Consider the following 20407-nt stretch of genomic DNA (forward strand, 5'->3'; position numbering starts at 1 on the left):
CCCAGTACAATCTGTCCAGGGTTCACAAAGTTAGGTGTCACCATAGTGACACTGGCACATGTGTCCCTGTAAGCTTGAGCCACTTTATCATTTATCAAAGGTGTCTGTCTGTACTTGCCCAAAGTATTGGGACTCACAGTAGTGGACATAGCAATGTCCACATCACAGATCAGGACAGCCTGAGTAGGGATCCTGACTAGGCCAGGATCCACCTCAGTACCCATGGTTTACCCCACCTTAGCCTTGGGATGGGAACTACCACTGCTGACTGTACTAGGAGTTGCAGCTGCCTTAGGGGCTGCAGTGGTAGGGGCTGTACCTTTCTTAGTGCACTCACTAAACCAGTGAGAGGCAGTTTTATAATAATTACACCAAGGTTTCTTTGGACCTTCTTTCTTTTTCTTGGAATTTTGGGACCCCCCCCCCCCCCTCCTTAGAAGTATTTTGGGGCCTGAAGAAGACTTCTGGTCTTTTTGCTTTTGATCTCCACCCTTTTGGTCTGCCTTCTTCTGATCACCACCTTGGTTCTGGGGTCTCTGCTTAACCCTGGTTCCGACCCATTTGTCTGCCTTCTTTCCCAATTCTTGGGGAGAGGTCAGATCTGAGTCAATCAGGTGTTGGTGCAACAACTGGTTCTGACAATTATTAAGGATTTGTTCTCTCATGATCAAATTATACAATCCTGTATAGTCCTTAACTTTACTTCCCAGTAACCAACCTTCCAGAGCCTTAGTGGCACAATCAACAAAATCAGTCCAGTCCTGAGTCTGTGTCTTCTGGGTGTCTCTGAACATTAACCTGTACTGTTCAGTGGTTAAGCCAAACCCATCAATCAGAGCACTCTTCAGGACAGAGTAGTTTTTAGCATCCTCATGGCTAACAGTGAGGGGTTTGTCTCTTCCTTTTTCTGAAAAGGAGAGCCACAAGATTGCTGCCCACTGACCTTGGGGAACCTGCTGTACCATGCAGGCCCTCTCCAAAGCAGTTAAGCACTTGTGGATGTCATCCCCAGCTTTGTAGGGGGGCACAATCTTACTCAGGTTTTTATGATCATAGGATCCTTGGGGATATTGCTGCCACCAGTGGAATCTAATCCACTTAACTTTTGCTCCCTTGCTAACGCAAGTTTAGCTTGGGCCAGGGCTGTTTCCTCCTTTTCTATCTGAAGTTGGACAGCTCTCATCCCAGCCTCATGTTCTCTTCTCTAGGGGGAAGTCATTCCCCTTTGAGAACCCTTTGAGGCATTAGAGAGGAAAGACTCCCTGGAAGGAGATCTTTCCCTTCTATTGCCTGGGAGAAGCCTACTGTTAGGTCTGGAAAGGTGCATCCCTTCTCCATTCCCATGTAAGCTTAGGTTAGCCTGGCTAAGCCTCCTAACTTGGACCTGGCTATCATCTCCATCATAATCTTCCTCCTCCTCTTCCTCTTCTACTTCTGGGGTTAGGGGGTCATCTTCTGTGAAGGGGACACCTTCACCTGTGTTCTCTGGGGGACCTGGTTTAGAGGCCCTCTCCAGATCACCTGCCTCTAGGACTTCTATCAGGTGTTGGATGGTAGGGTTGGAACACTGTTTCAACTTCCTTGGAGGTACAAGATGACCTCATCTCTCGGAAGTTGAGCATATCATATCTGGAGAGTGCCTTGGGAAGGTCACTTACCACAGGTAGAGAACCAGAGGGTTCACCTGTGCCAGACATGTCTAGTGAGGTGTGGGGTGTGCACCTACCTACACTGAGTGTTTACCTACTAGAATCTCTCTAGGAGTTGTAGTCAGGGTGTGCTAGGCCCTTTCTTCTACAACAGCTAAGTTCAGTAGAACTTAAGTATTTTAAGCTTTGTTATATGTACCTATGGTACCTAATGTGATCTTTCAAATGATATCAAAGATTACAATTGGTAAAACAACAGCAAGCTCAAATCCCAACCGCTGCACACCAATGTGAGAAGTTGGCCTGGTATATGATGTTCACTATTCTAGTGACCACCTTGTACCAGTCCAAACAACCCTTATGGTGATGGTTGTAAAGTCAACCTTATAGACCAGCTATCCTAGTGGTAGCATGGACAAAAGCAGTCTTAGGCTAAACTCAAGAGGGCATATGAAGCCAGCTGTTTTACCATATGCAAACCTTTTAATACCAAATGAAAGGACACCACACAGGTTATATATTCAAAATATATATGTATTAATTTCTAAATAAATCCCCTTAACTCTTTATGAGCACAGGAGCACGAGCGTATAACAAGTAACTTAATATAACATACAAAAGTTGCACAAATATGGATAGGCCCTGGTGTCCTGTAAAACCATATACTAAAATAGTGGTATAAGAACCACGTCACGAACAATGGTAAGGCCTAGGGCCTTGGGAATCGCTGGGGCTACACTGGACTAACAGTAGTTAGGGAGCAGGAGGCCCACAGGATGGGGGTGCAGTGTCTGTATGCACACGCGTGCACCTATAGAAGTCAATGGGTGCGTAAAGTTAGAAAGTTAAAGATTTGGAAGTCTTCCGACTGGACTAGAACTTAACCACTTAAATCTAGGACACTAGGAGTGTAAACCTCTACAGGAGCATCGCAGTACTCGCGTTACCTCACCCACAGGAAGCGGGTGCATAGGTGTTAAAGTGTGTCGGGTTTCGTCGTGGAGTTTTATATAAGCCTTGGGGAAAAGATGCTGCAGGCGACCAGGAGAGAAGAGTCTGGTTGGATCCAAGGGTGGATCGAGGATGTAGAGTACCTGAAAGCAGAGGGGACAGAGTCTGGGTCACTAGCCAGTGACCAGGAAGGAACCAGGCGATGTCGGGTTGCGATCAGGTGATGTCGGGTTGCGATCAGGTGATGACGTGGCAGCGTGGACCTCCTGATCCACGCTGCCACGTGGACCAGGAGGTGTCGATGATGACCAGGAGCTGGGCACGGACTGTCCCACAAAGGCTCTCGCTGTCGGCGGTGTCGGATCTCGATTCGGAGTCAACAGGCCTTGGCAAATGCAACCCATGCAGGAATCGAAGATGGCTTCTGGATCAGACCAGCAAGGTCTGATGGGCTGCTCCTTTTCAGGGGAGCAAGGGCCATTCTGGAGCAACCAGACCAGCGTTGAAAATTTGAAGGATCGTCATCACAGAGGCCACTAGCCAACGGGCAAGTGACCGGACAGACGCGTCGAGCAGGAAAATGCACAAGGGCCCCACGCAGCACTCGGTGAGTGTGGAGAGGTGATCTTCGGTGCAAAGGATGCTCGGGGCTGGGGCTTCTGAATCCCCAATGCACAGCTTCGAGGGTGCCTCAGGAGCTGCACAGAGAGCACTTTGCTGGCTTTCCAAGATGGCCGGTCCCACGTCTCTCGTCGCCTCAACGGGTCTCAGCTTTGCTGTGGCTGTGGATCGGGCTGTTGGATGTCTGGAAGTCCGGTTCTTGTCGGTCTCTGTCGTTCGAACTCCAGCGGGAGCAACAACAAAGCAAACCGTTGAGCGCTTGATGGTGCCTGCTTGCACAGGGTGGTCACTCCTTGACCACAAGGGAGATTCTTCAGTCTTCTACGTCGAGTAGGATGTTGAAGGGTCCAGAGTTTCGTATCAGAGTTTCAGTCAGGATAATCTAAAGTCTAAGGACACAGCTCCTACCTTTATTCCAAATCAACGGGCTGGATTACCTGCTAGGTCCCTCCTATGGGTGGGACCCAGGAAGGGGGTGGTTACACCCCTTTCCCTTTGTCCAGTTTCGCGCCAGAGCTGGGGCTGGAGTGCCCCAGCACCGTTTTGAACTGGCCTATGCATGGGACACCTTGTGTGCCCCAGGCAGAGTCTAGTTTCATTCAGCCCTCCCTGCCCCAATCCACTACATCCTGTCTGGGGTGGTGCTAGCATCTCCCTGTGACAGGAAACCTATTGTCCAAACCTCCCTCGCTGGAAGGGCTCCCAGCAGCAGGAGGTCAGACTTGTGTCTGTGGCAGCAGCATCCATTTTGTGATGCTCAGGCTCTGGTTACCTTTAACCGGGATTAAGGAAAGTAACATGGCTTCTCCCTCTAGAAGGGTGGAATGCTACCCCCGTCACCTTACACGACATGTTTTGATAAACCCAAACCAAAGTTAGCAAGAACCGCAAGGATTATAATGCACTTAAGAGTATATGGTATGGCAATATCCTGGAACAGCTATAAGGACATGGTTCCGAAAGCTGCAGACAGGCTCAGCTCATGCTAGAGCACCATCTCACATAAAACCAAGCACTCTGCCTTCAGGATTGTTAAGGCCTGCCATAGGAGTGACTTATAGGTGCATATGTGACCAGATATAGGTTTAGACATAGGAATACTATATCTAAGCAAGGGGTGATTACATAACCTTGCCCCAGCTGAGTGATCAGCCAGTTGTGTCAGTTTGGATGGCCAGCCAGGGGTGGCAAAAGATATGCTGCAGCCCCTGGTAGGCCTTGGATGCACCTATGCCCTGGGTACCTATAGTACACTGTACAGGGGCTCATAAGGTGACCCAATCCCAATTGGTGATGTACCTAAAGTACATGTTGTGAATTTAGAGAGAGAACAGCAGGGCTGTGGGTCTGATTAGCAGGCCCACAGCCACATTAAGTCAAAAACCAGTGAAGCAAAAAGCAAAAAAATGGGGTGACCATAGGATAGCAGACCCTACACAGCCTATCTGACTTCGTCCTCCCATTTGCTGCCCTAATTCCCCCTTTCCAGACAAAAGCCCTTCAGCTGTAATGCAGACTCTGTCCATTTTTTAATGGGGCCTAATTCTAACTTTGGGATGTTCCATTGTGCGTCCTCCTCCTCATTAAGATTTCCATCCTCGTGGTCCAGGGGCTCAAAGCAACAATTAAAATCACCTGCTATAATCAAATTGCAGGTGCCCTTAAATTATCCAAGTAGCCATCAAGGGCAGTCACCACACTGGATCCCCTGCCATCCGGCTGCCCTCTAGAATAAACATTAATGATCAAGGTATCAGGACCATAGGTAGAACAAACTCGTATGGCCATAATGTCCGGCCTGTCAATAGATACTTTATCCATCCTTATTCCCGCCTGCTGTCTAACCCAACAGGTCAGCCCACCAATCGGTCTTTCTCTCTGTCCTCCTGTAGCAGCCTTTGAGAAATGTAAAAAGCCCGGGTGATAGACTCTAGCCAAGGACCAGGTCTCCTGGAATATCCAGACGTCAAAGCCACCAATAAATGACCAGTCTGTAGACCCAGTTTTAGATGATAGCCCTGCCATGTTCCAGGAAGCTACGGTCATATATGTTTTTTAATGACCATTAATCGTATTATTGCAACTACTGGTTACCTCGAAATCTAGTACCTGATCTTGTTCCAGTAAGCCATAGCTAGGGATGCTCGTTGTGTTAAGGGGATATGCTACTGCTCTTTTGGCTGTTACATACACAATGTCACTAAACCTTATTTTCAACGAGGGTTAACACATAACTTCTACACTGGTGGGACTCCGAGCCTGTATGCCCTTACAAACTTCCTCGGATTTAGACATCACGACGGGGTGGAGATACCCAGGCACATGTCAACCTTCTCCTCACCAATATATTCCTTTAAAACTGTTGATGGGGAATAGTTAGTTGTTCGCAGTCAATCGACTTCCTCTAGAGAAGTGAGGATTTCAAACCGGTTGCTTGTGTGCACTGGATAATCATATTGATTGTGTAATCTATGAGGTCCCCGCAATCTAAATCTAAGAACCACGCAGTCACCTGGTAGGGACTTACGTGACTTCACAACCCAGGGGATTCTACATGCCAGTTTGAACTCAGAGAACAGATGGTCTCTTAACCCAGTCCTGTTGCCCAACAAGTATAGAGCCTTATTCTTTAACGTTGACCAATACTCCTGGGCTTCTGTTGGAAGCTTTGGAACGTTGGCAAGAACCACTGTATACGGAATGGCTTCCGGGGGGAGATGCAGAAAATAATGTGGGTTTGTATCACTTGCCTCAGATGTCTCAAGGGGCCTGCTCCTAAAACCACTCTCCCCTTGCTGTGGCTTTGTTGTCATAGCTATACCATCATTAGATAAATTAGTAGGACATTTGGCCTCAGAACTTGTGGCTGTTGCAACAGAAGGTGAAATATTGCAAACATTTACCGGGATTCCCTTTTGCACTATGTCAAATACCCTCGCCTGTTGATGAACTATCCCACCATCCTTCTGTACATTAGAGTGATTAGGGTTAATTGGAATGGTACCGAAGATACCCTGTGCTATCTTCTTTAATCTATCATCAACCGAGATCAGTTTTTTAAGTGGAGGGTCAATCATGGCTGTAATTTTCACTCCTATCAATGAGCATAACTCTTCTATGTTAAGCTGGGAAGCTGAATGAACTAAGTGGGCTCTACTAGTAGCGTGAGCTACAGTGCTATCGGTTGGATTTACTACGGGCTGATGGACACCTGTTTTACCAATGGTGGCTACCTTACGTTTAACTGTTCTTGGGGGTGGTGGATTTGATTTTACCGGTCCACGGCCTTTCCTTTTTTTAGGGCGGTTCTCGGCCCATACCCTAATTAAGCTTCTTACCCCTAGTGGTAACCATGGACGTGTTTAATGGGCATTCCTGGCCGTATAAAATGGGTGGAATTCATTTCACTAAATCAGGATTTGTCGTGTGGGGCTGAATACTATGCATTTCAGGGTCGGTGGTGCTTTCTGTTGGTTGTAGGAAAGGCTGCGCTGTAGAACTACAGCTACTAGTTGGAATCAGGGGTTCAAGTGATAGCCTACGCTCAATTGAATCTCGTGCATCAATGCGGATTCTGCCCTGCTTAAAAAGGCATCTAGAGTACCTACAACCCCACCACCCAGCTTCCGTTTGCTCATATTTGCAGAACCCCAACAGGGCAAAATACACAAATATGGCTAATCAACAATACTCAAGCAGATAGAAAGGATTAGTTACTTACCTGTAATCCTAGTTCTCTTCCAGGGGTATACTCATCATAGTCATAAGCACTGAATAGTCCCGCCCACGTGCGGGATCCCGGAGCAATAGCCAACAATATGCATATATCTATATATATATATACATATATATATATATATATATATATATATATGTATATATATATATATATATACCCATAAATATAGATAATATGCAGATACATATACATATGCAGCCTGAAAAACACCATTCTAGGGTCAAAAACTGCCATTACTGCATGTAAAACTTTCACATTTGACTAAATAAAGATATATAAGTCACCATATATGATATTTGTAAAGAAGAAAACTGCCCTGAGTTTCTTTGAAACATACAACCTTTATTTTCAAAGGTAAAAACAAGCAGGATCATAGAGGCAGGTTTAGCCTAGAGAGGCTGCATAGTAACAACTGAAAAATTGGCACCGTGCCTTTAAGACCTCCAGGAACCCCCAGGCTCCCATCATGCACCACAGGTGACAGTTAGGTCAGTTCTTTTGGACGGCGTATAACAGTGTAATCACAGCATGGGTAACATTTACATCTACAGACATGGTATTCGTCCCGGGGAGGAGGGAGGGTTGCTTATGACTATGATGAGTATACCCCTGGAAGAGAACTAGGATTACAGGTAACTAATCCTTCTATTCCAGGGGGTACCCATTAATAGTCATAAGCACTGAATAGAGTAGTAAGCCCATCCCCATACTCTGCGGGCGAATACCAGTCTACCAAACATTTTACCAACAGATATTACCCAAACAGATTCCTCAGGGATGCTTGACCAACTTGAGCATTCGCCTGAGTATCAGAATCAAGGCAGTAATGGCGTGCGAAGGAATGAACCGACCGCCATGTGGCTGCCTTACAAATTTCATGAATTGGTACATTCTTAAGCATTGCTATTGTAGCAGCTTTGCCTCTTATGGAATGAGCTCTCGGCTTACCCAGGAGCCGTCTTTGTGCCAACTGGTAGGATAACATAATACATGACACTATCAATCTAGAAATGGACCTTTTGGAGGCAGGAAAACCTGTATTCAATGGACCATAGTTCACAAACAATCGGTCAGACTTTCGTACACTCTTAGTTTTATCCAGGTAGAACTTCAACACCCGTTTTAAATCCAAAGAGTGCAGAGCTTTCACAGCTGGAGTGTCCGGATTGGCAAAAAAGGTAGGAAGAGTGACGGACTGATTTATGTGAAAATCCGAGACCACCTTAGTGAGGAACCTCGAGTGAGTACGTAACACCACTCTATTTGCATGAAAAACGAGATATGGCTCTGTGGAGCATAAGGCCTGTATCTCGCTTACCCTGCGCGCAGAAGTGATTGCCACGAGAAAAGCAGTTTTCCACGTCAGGTGTTGGAGGGAAGCCTTATGAATGGGCTCAAAAGGGGGGCCCATTAATTTAGATAGGACTACATTCAGCTCCAAGGGAGGAGAAGGGGCTCTCACAGGGGGGTTGACTTTTTTGAGACCCTCCAGGAAATCCTTCACAACTGGCATTTGAAAAAAAGAAACCTGAGTAGGAGACTTTCTATATGCTGTTATTGCTGCCAGGTGAACTTTTATGGAAGAATACTGTAAATCTGTTTTGGCCAAAGAAAGTAAGTATGGCAACAGTACCTGTTCTTGACCTCAAATAGGGTCATGACCTTCAGCAGTACACCACATGAAAAAGCGCTTCCACTTGAAAGCATAAGACTTTCTAGTAGAAGCTCTTCTGGCCTCTTTCAAAATCTGCATGCAGTCCTGTGAGAGGCCTAAATGTCCGTATTGGATGAACTCAGGAGCCATGTTGCCAACCTCAGGGATTGCAGGTTTGGGTGGAACACCTTACCGCCCGCCCTGGTCAGCAGATCGTGTTGACATGGCAGCCCCCTGTGTGGTACTTTGGATAGATGAAAAAGGTCCGGATACCACCACTGGCGAGGCCAATCTGGAGCAACCAGGATCATGTCTGTTTTGGCCTCGTACAGCTTCCTGATCACCAAGGGAATGAGTGGAATCGGCGGGAAAGCGTAGAGTAATGTCTCTGACCAGTCAATCCACAGAGCATTCCCCTTGGACCCCGGTTGCGGGTACCTGGAGGCGAAGACGCGGCATTTTGCGTTTTCTGCGTCCGCAAAAAGATCTATGTCTGTTGTTCCCCAGTCATGGAAGATGTCTTGTACCACTTCTTGCTTTAACACCCAGTCGTGTGTTTCTGCGAAGTGCCTGCTTAGATCGTCCGCTTGAACATTGAGGACACCCGGCAAGTGGATTGCAGAAATTCTCATATCTCGAGCCAGAAGCCATTTCCAGATTGTCTGTGCTTCCAGAGACAGAGGTCTGGATCTTGTTCCGCTCTGCTTGTTCAGGTAGTACATCGTTGTTGTATTGTCCGTCTGAACAAGCAGAGAGGTCACTGTTATTGACGGGAAGAACGCTTTGAGAGCTAGATGTACATCTCTAAGCTCTAACATGTTTATGTGGTATAGCTGCTCTTTCTCTGACCACATTCCTTGGATCTGCAATGATCCCATATGAGCGCCCCATCCCTGAAGGGACGCATCCGTCACCAGAGTCTGTTGAGGCCTGTCCTCTTGAAAAGGGACTCCCACGAAGAGATGACTCCGTCGCATCCACCATCTGATGGAGAGTTGGACTGATAGAGGTATCGACAACCTGTCCTCCCAACGATTGGAGATCTGGGACCACTGATCCTCCAGAATCTGCTGCAGAGGTCTCATCTGAAGCCTGGCGTTTGGAACGAGAAATATGCACGAGGCCATGGACCCCAGTAGGGAGGAAATCTGTCTGGCCGTAGGCTGAGGAGTCTTCAGGAGAGTTTGACACTTGAGGAGAATGGATGATAGTCTCTCCTCCGAAGGATACGCTTTTGCGTTGACTGAGTCCAGAGTTGCGCCTAGATAGTATAACCTCTGTGTTGGATTGAGGATGGACTTCTTGAAGTTTACATGTAGATCAACCCGATACAACTGATGAATACATTGCTCGAGATGTTGTTGCAGAAGAGCGGGAGACGCACTCTTGAGAAGCAAGTATTCCAGGTAAGGATAGAAAAATATGTGCTGTTTCCTCAAGAAAGCCGCTACTACTGCCATGCACTTCGAGAAAGTGCGGGGAGCCGACTTCAGTCTGAAGGGCAGGACCGTGAGTTGGAAGTGGTTTGATTGGATGCAAAACCACAGGAACGTCTGATGCTTTGGAGAGATTGGTATGTGGAAATAGGCATCTTGAAGATCTATGGAACACATCCAATCCCCTTGATGCAGAAGTGGTATTATTTGATGTAATGCCAGCATTCTGAACTTTTCTCGGAGTACGTCTGAGATCTAGTATAGGCCTGAACTTCTTGTTTGGACCTTTCTTTGGGACCAAAAAATATCGGGAGTAGATCCCTTGTCGACGTTGATGCCATGGGACCTTCTCAATGGCGTTCTTTAGGAGTAGAGCAGACACCTCTTCCCTCAAAAGATTTAAACGATGGGTGACAGTCTTGAGGAGGAATGGAAGGTGGAGGGGACTTGAATTTGATGGTGTATGCATTCTTTACAATATTCAGCACCCACTTGTCTAGCGTGATTTTTGTCCACTCTTCCAGATGAAAACGTACACTTCCCCCCACCGGAGTGGCTAACGGAGATAGGGGAAGCAAGTGCTCACTTCTGTTGCCGTTGTTTGGCAGCAGGTGTGGGCTGTCTTGAATTGCCACCACTACCTCTACCAGGACGACGCTGGGAGAATTGAGATCTTCCTTGGTTCTGTTGAGAGAACCATTGAGGGGTTTGAACCCTCTGTTGGTTTTGTCATCGGTTGTAAGGACGGTACCGTCGCTTGAAGTCTTTTCTCTTTTCGAGACCCACAGCTTTAACCGTATCCAGCTCAGTTTTCATTCGAGACATCTCATCATCAGCATGAGACCCGAAGAGTGATGATCCATTGAATGGAAGGTTAAGAAGCCGATGCTGTGCTTCGGGTTTCAGTCCTGTGAGCCTCAGCCATGCTGAGCGTCGGGAACAGATCCCATGCAAGTAGCCATGTGCAGCTAGATCTGATGCATCCGCCACTGCGCTGATCACCTGATTGGCTAATAAGCCCCCTTCATGCAGGATCTCAAGAAAATCTTGTTTGTCCTCTTTGGGGAGCTTCTCTGTAAAACGTGATAGTGAGTCCCATAATGAACGGTCATATCGACCCAGCAGGGCCGAGGCACTGGCTACTTTCATGTTGGAAGCCGAGGTAGTACACATTCTCTTCCCTACAGAGTCCATAGCCTTACTGTCTTTATCAGGGGGCACAGATGAAGATGCTGCCCCGTTCTGATTCTTTCGAGCTGCCAACACAATAACAGAGTCCGGTGGAGGGTCAGCCCTCAAGAAGAAAGGGTCATTATCCGGAGCTTATATTTCTTCGAGATTCTAGAAGGAACAGCCCCCACCGCTGCTGGAGTCAAGAATTTGTGCGAAGCAGGCTCCAGGCACTAGAGGAAGCAAAGGGCCCCGAAGAGGACTTTTGATGCAGGGTTTCAAATATCACCGATGTCTTGGTGGTAGAGACCGGCATTTCAATGTGGAGTTTAGCAGCCCCACAACAGAGAACCTCATTAAAGGTCAGAACATCATCGGTTGGTGATATTCTGCTTGGAGGGGACGACGAAACAGTTGGGGAATAGTCTACCTTGGAATCCGATGGCCTTGGGCTACGTCTTCTAGAAGATTGGTAGCGGGATGATCTACTCCTAGGAGAGTGTGATAATCTCCTCCTTTCCACCGGGGACCTTCGCGGAGCGGCCTGCTCACTTCTCCCTGAAGAATGCACCGACTGTATCAAAGGTGACCTTGACCTCGAAGAAGGCCGTGGTAGATGAATCCTACGGATCTTCCACTCCCTGATATCTCCTAGCCATCTTGGCGAGATATTAGTTGGTCGGGCTGGAGATGGTGCTGGTGAGGGCTCTGGAGATACTTGTACAATCTGGAGCCCTGGAGAAGAGGAAGAATCCCCTGAAGACACCACTGGGGCATCACAAGTCGAACGATCCTTCGACAGCGCTCTAGGTCTCTTCGCTGGAGGAGAAGCCGATTTAGACCACCTCGATGGCGACCTCCTCGACGTCAACCTCCTCGACGTCGACCTAGATCTTGATCTTCTAGACCCAGAGGACCTTTTCCGTGACCTCGACGTCAATCTCCTCGACGGCGATCTCCTCGACGTCGATCTCTTTGACGTCGACGTTATGTGTCTCGACATCGAGTGACTGGGGCTCTTTGGCGTCGAAGCCCTTGGTGATGGGCTCGATCCAGAGCCTCTCGGCGGCGAACTTCGACGTCGATAGGTCGACGTCAAGTCCCGCCCTCTTGGCGTCGTAGGCGAGCCAGACCTGGACCGCCTACGCGTAGATGGAGATCTCATCCTCTGCCTCTTCTCACCTGGTCTCGACGGCGAGGAGCGTCTCGACGACGAGGGATGCTTCAACGGCGAGGAATGTTTCGACGTCGACGTACGTCTAAGCAGCGATTTCGACGCCGACTCTGAGCACAGAGGTACCTTAGATGAAGATCTGGCCCTTGACGGAGAAGGGGATCGATGTCTTCTTTTTTCCCCTCTTTCTTTGCGCTCTTTAGGATGAGAAGAGGGCTTTTTGAAGTGTTCTTCTCGCTGAAATGGCAGAAACCGGTCCTCGGAAGCTTGTTTCCGGTCCAGGCTGGACTGTTCCCATGAGACACAGGGTCAGACTGATTTGCATAAGGCCATGTCTGAACTGGGGTGGCAGAGTGGGCTAAAGAACGGTGATGGATTAAACCCATATCTGTTGACTGGGTGTGAGTGTTTGATTGGTTCAGATGCTCTGTCCATCACCACCCCCTTTTGTACGGATTTGTTCGCCATAAGTTGGCAGGGTATGCTCAGACGTGAGTCCCTTGCTCACTTTGCCACTGGATTCAAGCAAGCCGGGCTGAAGACGGCTGAAATGCCATAAACCGGTCCTCAGAAGCTTGTTTCCGGTCCAGGGAAGGCATGACTTGGCAGTTCGGGCTGGATTGTTCCCATGAGGCACAGGGTCAGACTGATTTGCATATTGCCATGTCTGAACTGGGGTGGCAGAGTGGGCTAAAGAACGGTGATGGATTAAACCCAGATATGTTGACTGGGTGTGAGTGTTTGATAGGTTCAGATGCTCCGTCCATCACCACCCCCTTTTGTACCGCTTTGTTCGCCATAAGTTGGCAGGGTATGCTCAGACATGAGTCCCTTGCTCACTTTGCCACTGGATTCAAGCAAGCCGGGCTGAAGACGGCTGAAATGCCAGAAACCGGTCCTCGGAAGCTTGTTTCCGGTCCAGGGAAAGCATGGCTTGGCAGTTCGGGCTGGACTGTTCCCATGAGACACAGGGTCAGACTGATTTGCATATGGCCATGTCTGAACTGGGGTGGCAGAGTGGGCCAAAGAACGCTGATGGATTAAACCCAGATCTGTTGACTGGGTGTGAGTGTTTGATTGGTTGAGATGCTCCATCCATCACCACCCCCTTTTGTACCGTTTTGTTCACCATAAGTTGGCAGGGTATACTCAGACGTGAGTCCCTTGCTCACTTTGCCACTGGATTCAAGCAAGCCGGGCTGAAGACGGCTGAAATGCCAGAAACCGGTCCTCGGAAGCTTGTTTCCGGTCCAGGGAAGGCATGGCTTGGCAGTTCGGGCTGGACTGTTCCCATGAGGCACAGGGTCAGACTGATTTGCATATGATTCAGAAAAGGGGGTGGTGATGAACATATGGCTATGTCTGAACTGGGGTGGCAGAGTGGGCTAAAGAATGGTGATGGATTAAACCCAGATCTGTTGACTGGGTGTGAGTGTTGATTGGTTCAGATGCTCCGTCCATCACCACCCCCTTTTGTACCGCTTTGTTCGCCATAAGTTGGCAGGGTATGGTCAGACGTGAGTCCCTTGCTCACTTTGCCACTGGATTCAAGTAAGCCGGGCTGATGACGGCTGAAATGCCAGAAACCGGTCCTTGGAAGCTTGTTTCCGGTCCAGGGAAGGCATGGCTTGGCAGTTCGGGCAGGACTATTCCCATGAGGCACAGGGTCAGACTGATTTGCATATGGCCTGAACTGGGGTGGCAGAGTGGTGATGGATTAAACCCAGATCTGTTGACTGGGTGTGAGTGTTTGATTGGTTCAGATGCTCCGTCCATCACCACCCCCTTTTGTACCGCTGTGTTCTTCTCGCCCACTCACTGTTTCTCCTCTCTCATGAAGGGAATGCAGCTTGATCTTCTCCCTCTCTCTAAGGGTTCTCTTGGAAAACTTGCTGCAATGGTAGCATTGGTCTGGCTTGTGGGATGAAGACAAACAAGCAATACAGACCGAATGAGGGTCTGACTTGGCCATCTTTTTGCAACAGGCTGGGCACTTATTAAATAAGGCTGGCATACTGACTGGAAAAAATAGGCAAAAGTCAGGAAAAATTGTTGAATTAGTCAGAAAGAGACTAAAGACGTCAAGTGAAGTAAAAAAAGTTTCTACCAGAAAAAAGTGATAAAATATCACCAACTGGCAAGCTCAATGCTCCAGAATCCTCACAGAAGGAGCCAGAAAAAAAGAACTGACCTAACTGTCACCTGTGGTGCATGATGGGATCCTGGGGGTTCCTGGAGGTCTTAAAGGCACGGCGCCAATTTTTTCAGTTGTTACTATGCAGCCTCTCTAGGCTAAACCTGCCTCTATGATCCTGCCTGTTTTTACCTTTGAAAATAAAGGTTGTATTTTTCAAAGAAACTCAGGGCAGTTTTCTTCTTTCCATATATCATATATGGTGACTTATATATCTTTATTTAGTCAAATGTAAACGTTTTTCATGCAATAATGGCAGTTTTTGAGCCTAGTATGGTGTTTTTCAGGCTGCATATGTATATGCATATTATCTATATTTATGGGTATTTATATATTTATATATATATGTATATATATATGTAGATATATGCATATTGTTGGCTATTGCTCCGGGATCCCGCACGTGGGTGGGACCATTCAGTGCTTATGACTATTGATGAGTATCCCCTGGAAGAGAAGCTATATAACACAAGCTTACAGTTCAAGTGTCAATGGTATGGCCCAGCCTGGCCTCCTCTGGGCTCTGACGGGCGCAGACGGGCTTGCCCTTGGCCCGGGCCTCCTGGCGCTTCCTGCTTACGTGGGTGGCCGTGTGCCACGGAAGGAATTCTGGGTAGGTAGACAGCACTAACGGGACCCGATGAGCAGGAGCCCGCGGCCGCCTTTTGAAGCGCCTCCTGGCGCTTCCTGCTTATGTGGGTAGCCGTGCACCACAGAAGAATTCTGGGTACTGTAGTTCCCCTCGATGCGGCAGAGATTGCCGCAAGGATGCCACAAACAGCGGGTGCAGTTAGGAGGAGTGTTGCGGTCTCCTTAGACCGATTTCGGGCAACACAAGAATTGTGGTAGGTAGACAACACTAACGAGACATCACTTCAGGGTGGGATAGCTGCCACTTTTTAGTTTGAATGAATGTATCATTTTATCCTACTCCAATGAGCCACAATATAAATTGCAGATGGTAAAGTAACTTCAGGTATTATTATCACAAGCATTGGCAAAGGGTACTAGGTATGGCTTTAATGCAGTAGTGCATGCAAATACAAATTATGTTTGCAAGTGTTATTGCATTAAAGCAGACTTTGGTTTTTCTCAAAGTTTTTTGGATCTGCAGTTAGCTTTGTTATAAAAAAAACTTAAAGAGAATGGGTCCGATTCACAGAACTAACTTAAGACAAAATCCTAAACTTACTACCATTTTGGTATTCACAGAAGGCACTTACTCATTTTGGTATTCACAGGAGTCGTAACTTTACTACTCCTAAATTGAGAGAAATCCTAACTTTAAGACTTTCGGTATTCACAGAAGGCATTTAGGAGTCCTAAAGTTAGGAGTCCTAACTTTACTACTCCTAAACTGAGAAAAATCCTAACTTTAAGACTTTTGGTATTCACAGAAGGCATTTAGGAGTCCTAAAGTTAGGACTCCTAACTTCTGTGAATACCGATATGAGGAAGTGCCTTCTGTGAATACCAAAATGGTAGTAAGTTTAAGATTTTGTCTTAAGTTAGTTCCGTGAATCGGGCCCAATGTAGTCAATGTAACTAACCTGTTGACAGGTACCTAAAAATATTTGATTGAAATATATATTTTTGGGGAAAAGATTTTTATCTTTGGTTAAATGTGCTCTATAATTCCACTCATGGGTAGGACAAGTCTACAAATAGAACATTAAGTGACGAATTCATGATGAAGAAAATCCTAGTTTTTCAGTTTCGGGACAAACACACTTTACTTCAAAAAAGCCTTTGAGAGTCTCAGGAATTCTAAAACCTCTAGATTAAACATGAAGCAGAAAATGTGCCTTGTCAGAAAGAGTTTTGGATTGCAATATCACATCATGCAGTGCTTAGTAATTCCACAAAAGTATAAATAATATTACCTTCAACGAGAACTGATAAATGGGATTGATTTTGTTCAGGTCATTCAGGATGAAGTACAGCAAAGATGCTCTTTCTGCAGTTGGCCTATAATTCTCTCTGGCTTCATTAATTTTAACTTCTGTAATTTTTGCTTCTCTTACCTATGAAAAAAGAATATTCTCAAACTGTGAAACCTAAAAACCAAATTCACACTCCAACTATTTTCTGATTTCCATTGACCATCTAAACCATTATAAAATTGCAAAATAAAGAGTCATCCACAATATCAACCACCACTATATAGCCAAGGTATTTATAAGGAAGGACTTACTATTCTTACCTTCACCTGCAACTATGCTGGCAATTAATCATGTGGTTTTGATATTTGTATTGGTCAATATTTCACCCACGATATTGTAATACCTCTGCCTGTAATCCCACCAGACCAGAGGAAGGGTTCATTCATTTTACATCCTCAATGAGCCAAATGTTAATTCAAACTTGGCAACTGTGTTAGGAGATGGTGGAATTACTTAAACAAAGGACATATCTGTTAATAAAAAAGCATGACCGGTAGCCCAATAACAAAGAGATAAAGCATAAAACAAGTAGGTCTCTTGTACACAAACCTCAGTGCACTGTTCGGTCGAAAAGATCTTATTTGTGAACCATGGCATTCATTAAAAACCTACAGATTTGAGGCTCACTGAGCTATTCTTAACATTTCACTTATAGTCACATTTCTTGAGAAAGTCAATGAGGCTGCTTTTACCGGTTCACATCAGTCTGCGGTATCTCTGAAGGGCAATAATCATGAAGTCGCACCCAGTGATTATTGTAGGTCAGAATCCATTGGAAGGTGATAATGAAGTGAAAAGTAATAACTACCTTAAACCTAAGGCCATCTGTACAACACCAATTTCTAAGATTTTCTTAGGCAAAAAGAACTCCAACCTAAAAATCTAAAAATATTTTTTTTAAGTTCTTACTAATGTGGAAAGCCTGTATGAGTCTCAAAGGAACCAAGTACTATCCAAAGTTCTTCTCTGAACTCAATGTCCAAATAGATGCAAACAATACTTGGGAGGAAGGGGATGTAAAGGAGAGGAAAATACACAATGTAGTTTGAGGATATGGAGAAAAAGACAATGGACAATATGAATGTTTGAGTTCAAAAACATTAGAACCATTCTAAAATGTATGAGCACTGATGCTGACATCAATACACCGCACTTTCTTTCTAAGGATTTGCTTGCACCATTTCCAAACGTTCATCATTTGAGTGAATACACAGAACATATCCGAAGTCGGCTATAGCACTCCATAGTTCTTCATTGCCCAGGAAAATTGCTGCATATATTCTCATAGAGCTTTCTCCTGATCAAGACAGGACTGCAACTGTATATCCAACACAAGTATCCCACCTAGATTAGAGACTGTTGGGCATTAATCAAAACCTCCCGGGGTACCAACCACTCAAGTGTGAGAAAGGAAGAAATTCCTTTTTGTTAAATAACCCTCACACACTCTAGTAATGTCATGCTTCATCATCAGGTTCACCCTGACTCCTAAAGGTCAGGGTGGGCTCGACCGTATTTCAGGGAGCACTTAAGAGAAAATGACCAGGGGGTTTAAAGATTAAAAATCTTCCTACGCCTCCAGGTATCCCTTTATTAGCGGAATCGTAGGGGGTATTAACAATGGAAAAAGGGGGGTCACAAAGAAGTAATGGTCCTATGACCCTAGTGCCGACATGTTTCAGTCCTCAAAAAATGGCCCATGCGGGTCCTGGACTTTCTTCAGGCCAACATGTTTTCCCTCCTTGGTGTTATTTATCTAGAAATGTCCTATATTTTAGTAGAGGGCAGAAAGCTGCACTCATTTGAAAAGGTAAGTAGATCACTTATCTCTCATCCTGTTCCTTAATGTTTCATATCCATCTGTAAAAGAAACATGTATTGAAATTGTACACATCGTCACGTAACATTCATCATGCATCTCACCACTCATACAAAAGTTGTTGTTTGCATGCTGCCCGTGATTCTTTTCTTTTCATCTCAAAAGTCAAAACCACTCGTAATGTTTAGATTATCTTATCCTAGTGTGGAGGTATTAGTGTCTCGAGAGACTGCGGTTTAGAGGGGGGTAGCCTTGTAGTCTGACTCTAAATTATGAGTCAAAAGTAAAAGAGGAGACAAAATCAAAGAAACATTTGCTTCATTAGAAGTTGTTGTTTTTAGTTTTTTTACACACGTACCGTGCTTGTAGTTCAGATCACCTCCAAGCTTAACCTCGCCTCTTACTTCCTCAAAGGTCCTGCCCTGCTGCCTCACCTATTCGGTCTGTGTCTCCCGGCATTTGCCAAGAGTAGCGCCAGGAACCTACTTTTACAAGTCATTCTCAGAGCGTTTCCGGGTGACCTCCGTACGGAGCTCCGCCCCCTGCGGCTGTTGATGACGCTTGTTCCCAGACGGACTATTAAACCTGTGCAGCATCATGGAGATTGTGGTTGGCTACTACCACCGGCCATAGTAAGTTACCAACTAGATCGAGGAAGTCTGCATATTATCGCCTGTTCATACTAATAAATCGGGGATCTCGTGAGGTGGTGATGGTAGACCGCCCCTGTAATGACTATGTCAGTACCCACTATTTCTTGGGCACAGAGTTAAAGTGTAATCAGCGACTGCAGTTACGCAGCGGCCGATCAGTTATCATTATTACTTATGTGTGAAGATTATGCGGGGATACGGTAGTCAATGCCGCATCTGTATGGGGTTCTCTGCAACATGACAAAGACTTGGGGCTCACTGGGCGGATAAGGAGTACCCATGTTATCTCGTATTCCAGATGTACTAGGTGTAAATGTACAACCGTATCTTGAGGGTACCGTATAATGCCCATATGCATTTTCAGATGTCCCAAGTCTATGTCACCCTTCAAGGGCGCCTCTAGGCTCATGGAGGCCCTGGGCAGGAAGCGTAGGTAGAGGGCCTCCGAAGAGGGGGTCCGGGCGTGGCAGACCACGGAGGCCAGTGAAGAGGGGGGGTCAGGGTGTTTGGAAGTGGAACAGAGCCGGAGGCCACCAAATCCCTGCCAGGGTCCGCCACGCAAATATGTATCCATCCTCAGAGGATTATTATATTAGGGATATATTTTGGTGTGGTGGCCCCTGGGTGGTGGCCCTGTGCAGGTGCACTGCTTGCACATGCCTAAGGCCACCCCTGCACCCTTGCTCATTTAGGATTCAGTTGCTTCCATGGAATGGAATCATTCAGTGCCCGTACATGGGTCTGTAATCTATAAACCCAGGTTGTTCTCTTTCCAGTAGTCTTTTCGCAACGTTCATGCCACCTTTAATCCATTCTATTATGATCCACTCCAGATGTTTGTCTGTGTGTCCCTTCTTCTCAAGATAGTGGGACATGAGTTTGGTGTCTGAGATTGCACTTCTGATTGGGCTCCTATGTTCACTTGTTTTTTTATTGATTTTGATTAGAAAAACAGGAAAAATGAAAATAAGGTGGGGAACATCCCCATACAGGTACATACAAAAATAACTAACTCAGTGTACATCAGCGTCAATCAGATTATAAGTCATCAAACTCGAGATGGAGCACTTAGCAAACCATGCCTCCATATCAGTGCAGGTGTGGCAATGCTGACCTCTAACTTCTAACAATATCTCTGCCTCTAGGGAATACAGAAATGTGCCTCGCCATCAGTTCTTGTTTGGGAAAAGAATGTAGAGATAACCCTGGCTCTATCTAATACTGCAGCCCCCTGTTAGTACTGCATAACTGTGCCATAGCTCTTCATCCTACTGCTTCTAGCTCACCTACTGCCACATAGCTCTGAAATAAACTCCAGAATCCCTTGGGGAGGCTTTGAGTGGGAGCAGCTCACTGTACAGGTCAGATTGCATGTTGCAATCTGATCATATCCCTCATCCACTC

General features: G+C 46.3%; 1 protein-coding gene across 6 annotated transcripts in view; it reads right to left on the reverse strand.

Moving 5' to 3' along the window:
• The window catches only part of DNAH17 (dynein axonemal heavy chain 17), a 12633448-nt gene that overhangs the window by 1946228 nt on the left and 10666813 nt on the right, over window positions 1-20407 (reverse strand). For all 6 annotated transcript variants that reach the window (XM_078653923.1, XM_078653924.1, XM_078653922.1 and 3 more), the window contains one exon: window positions 16472-16612. In XM_078653923.1, coding sequence (XP_078510049.1) covers window positions 16472-16612 — 141 coding nt within the window. The remainder of the gene's footprint in view (window positions 1-16471; window positions 16613-20407) is intronic.

Source organism: Lissotriton helveticus, chromosome 7 (genome assembly GCF_964261635.1).
Source record: "Lissotriton helveticus chromosome 7, aLisHel1.1, whole genome shotgun sequence".
NCBI lineage: Eukaryota > Metazoa > Chordata > Amphibia > Caudata > Salamandridae > Lissotriton > Lissotriton helveticus.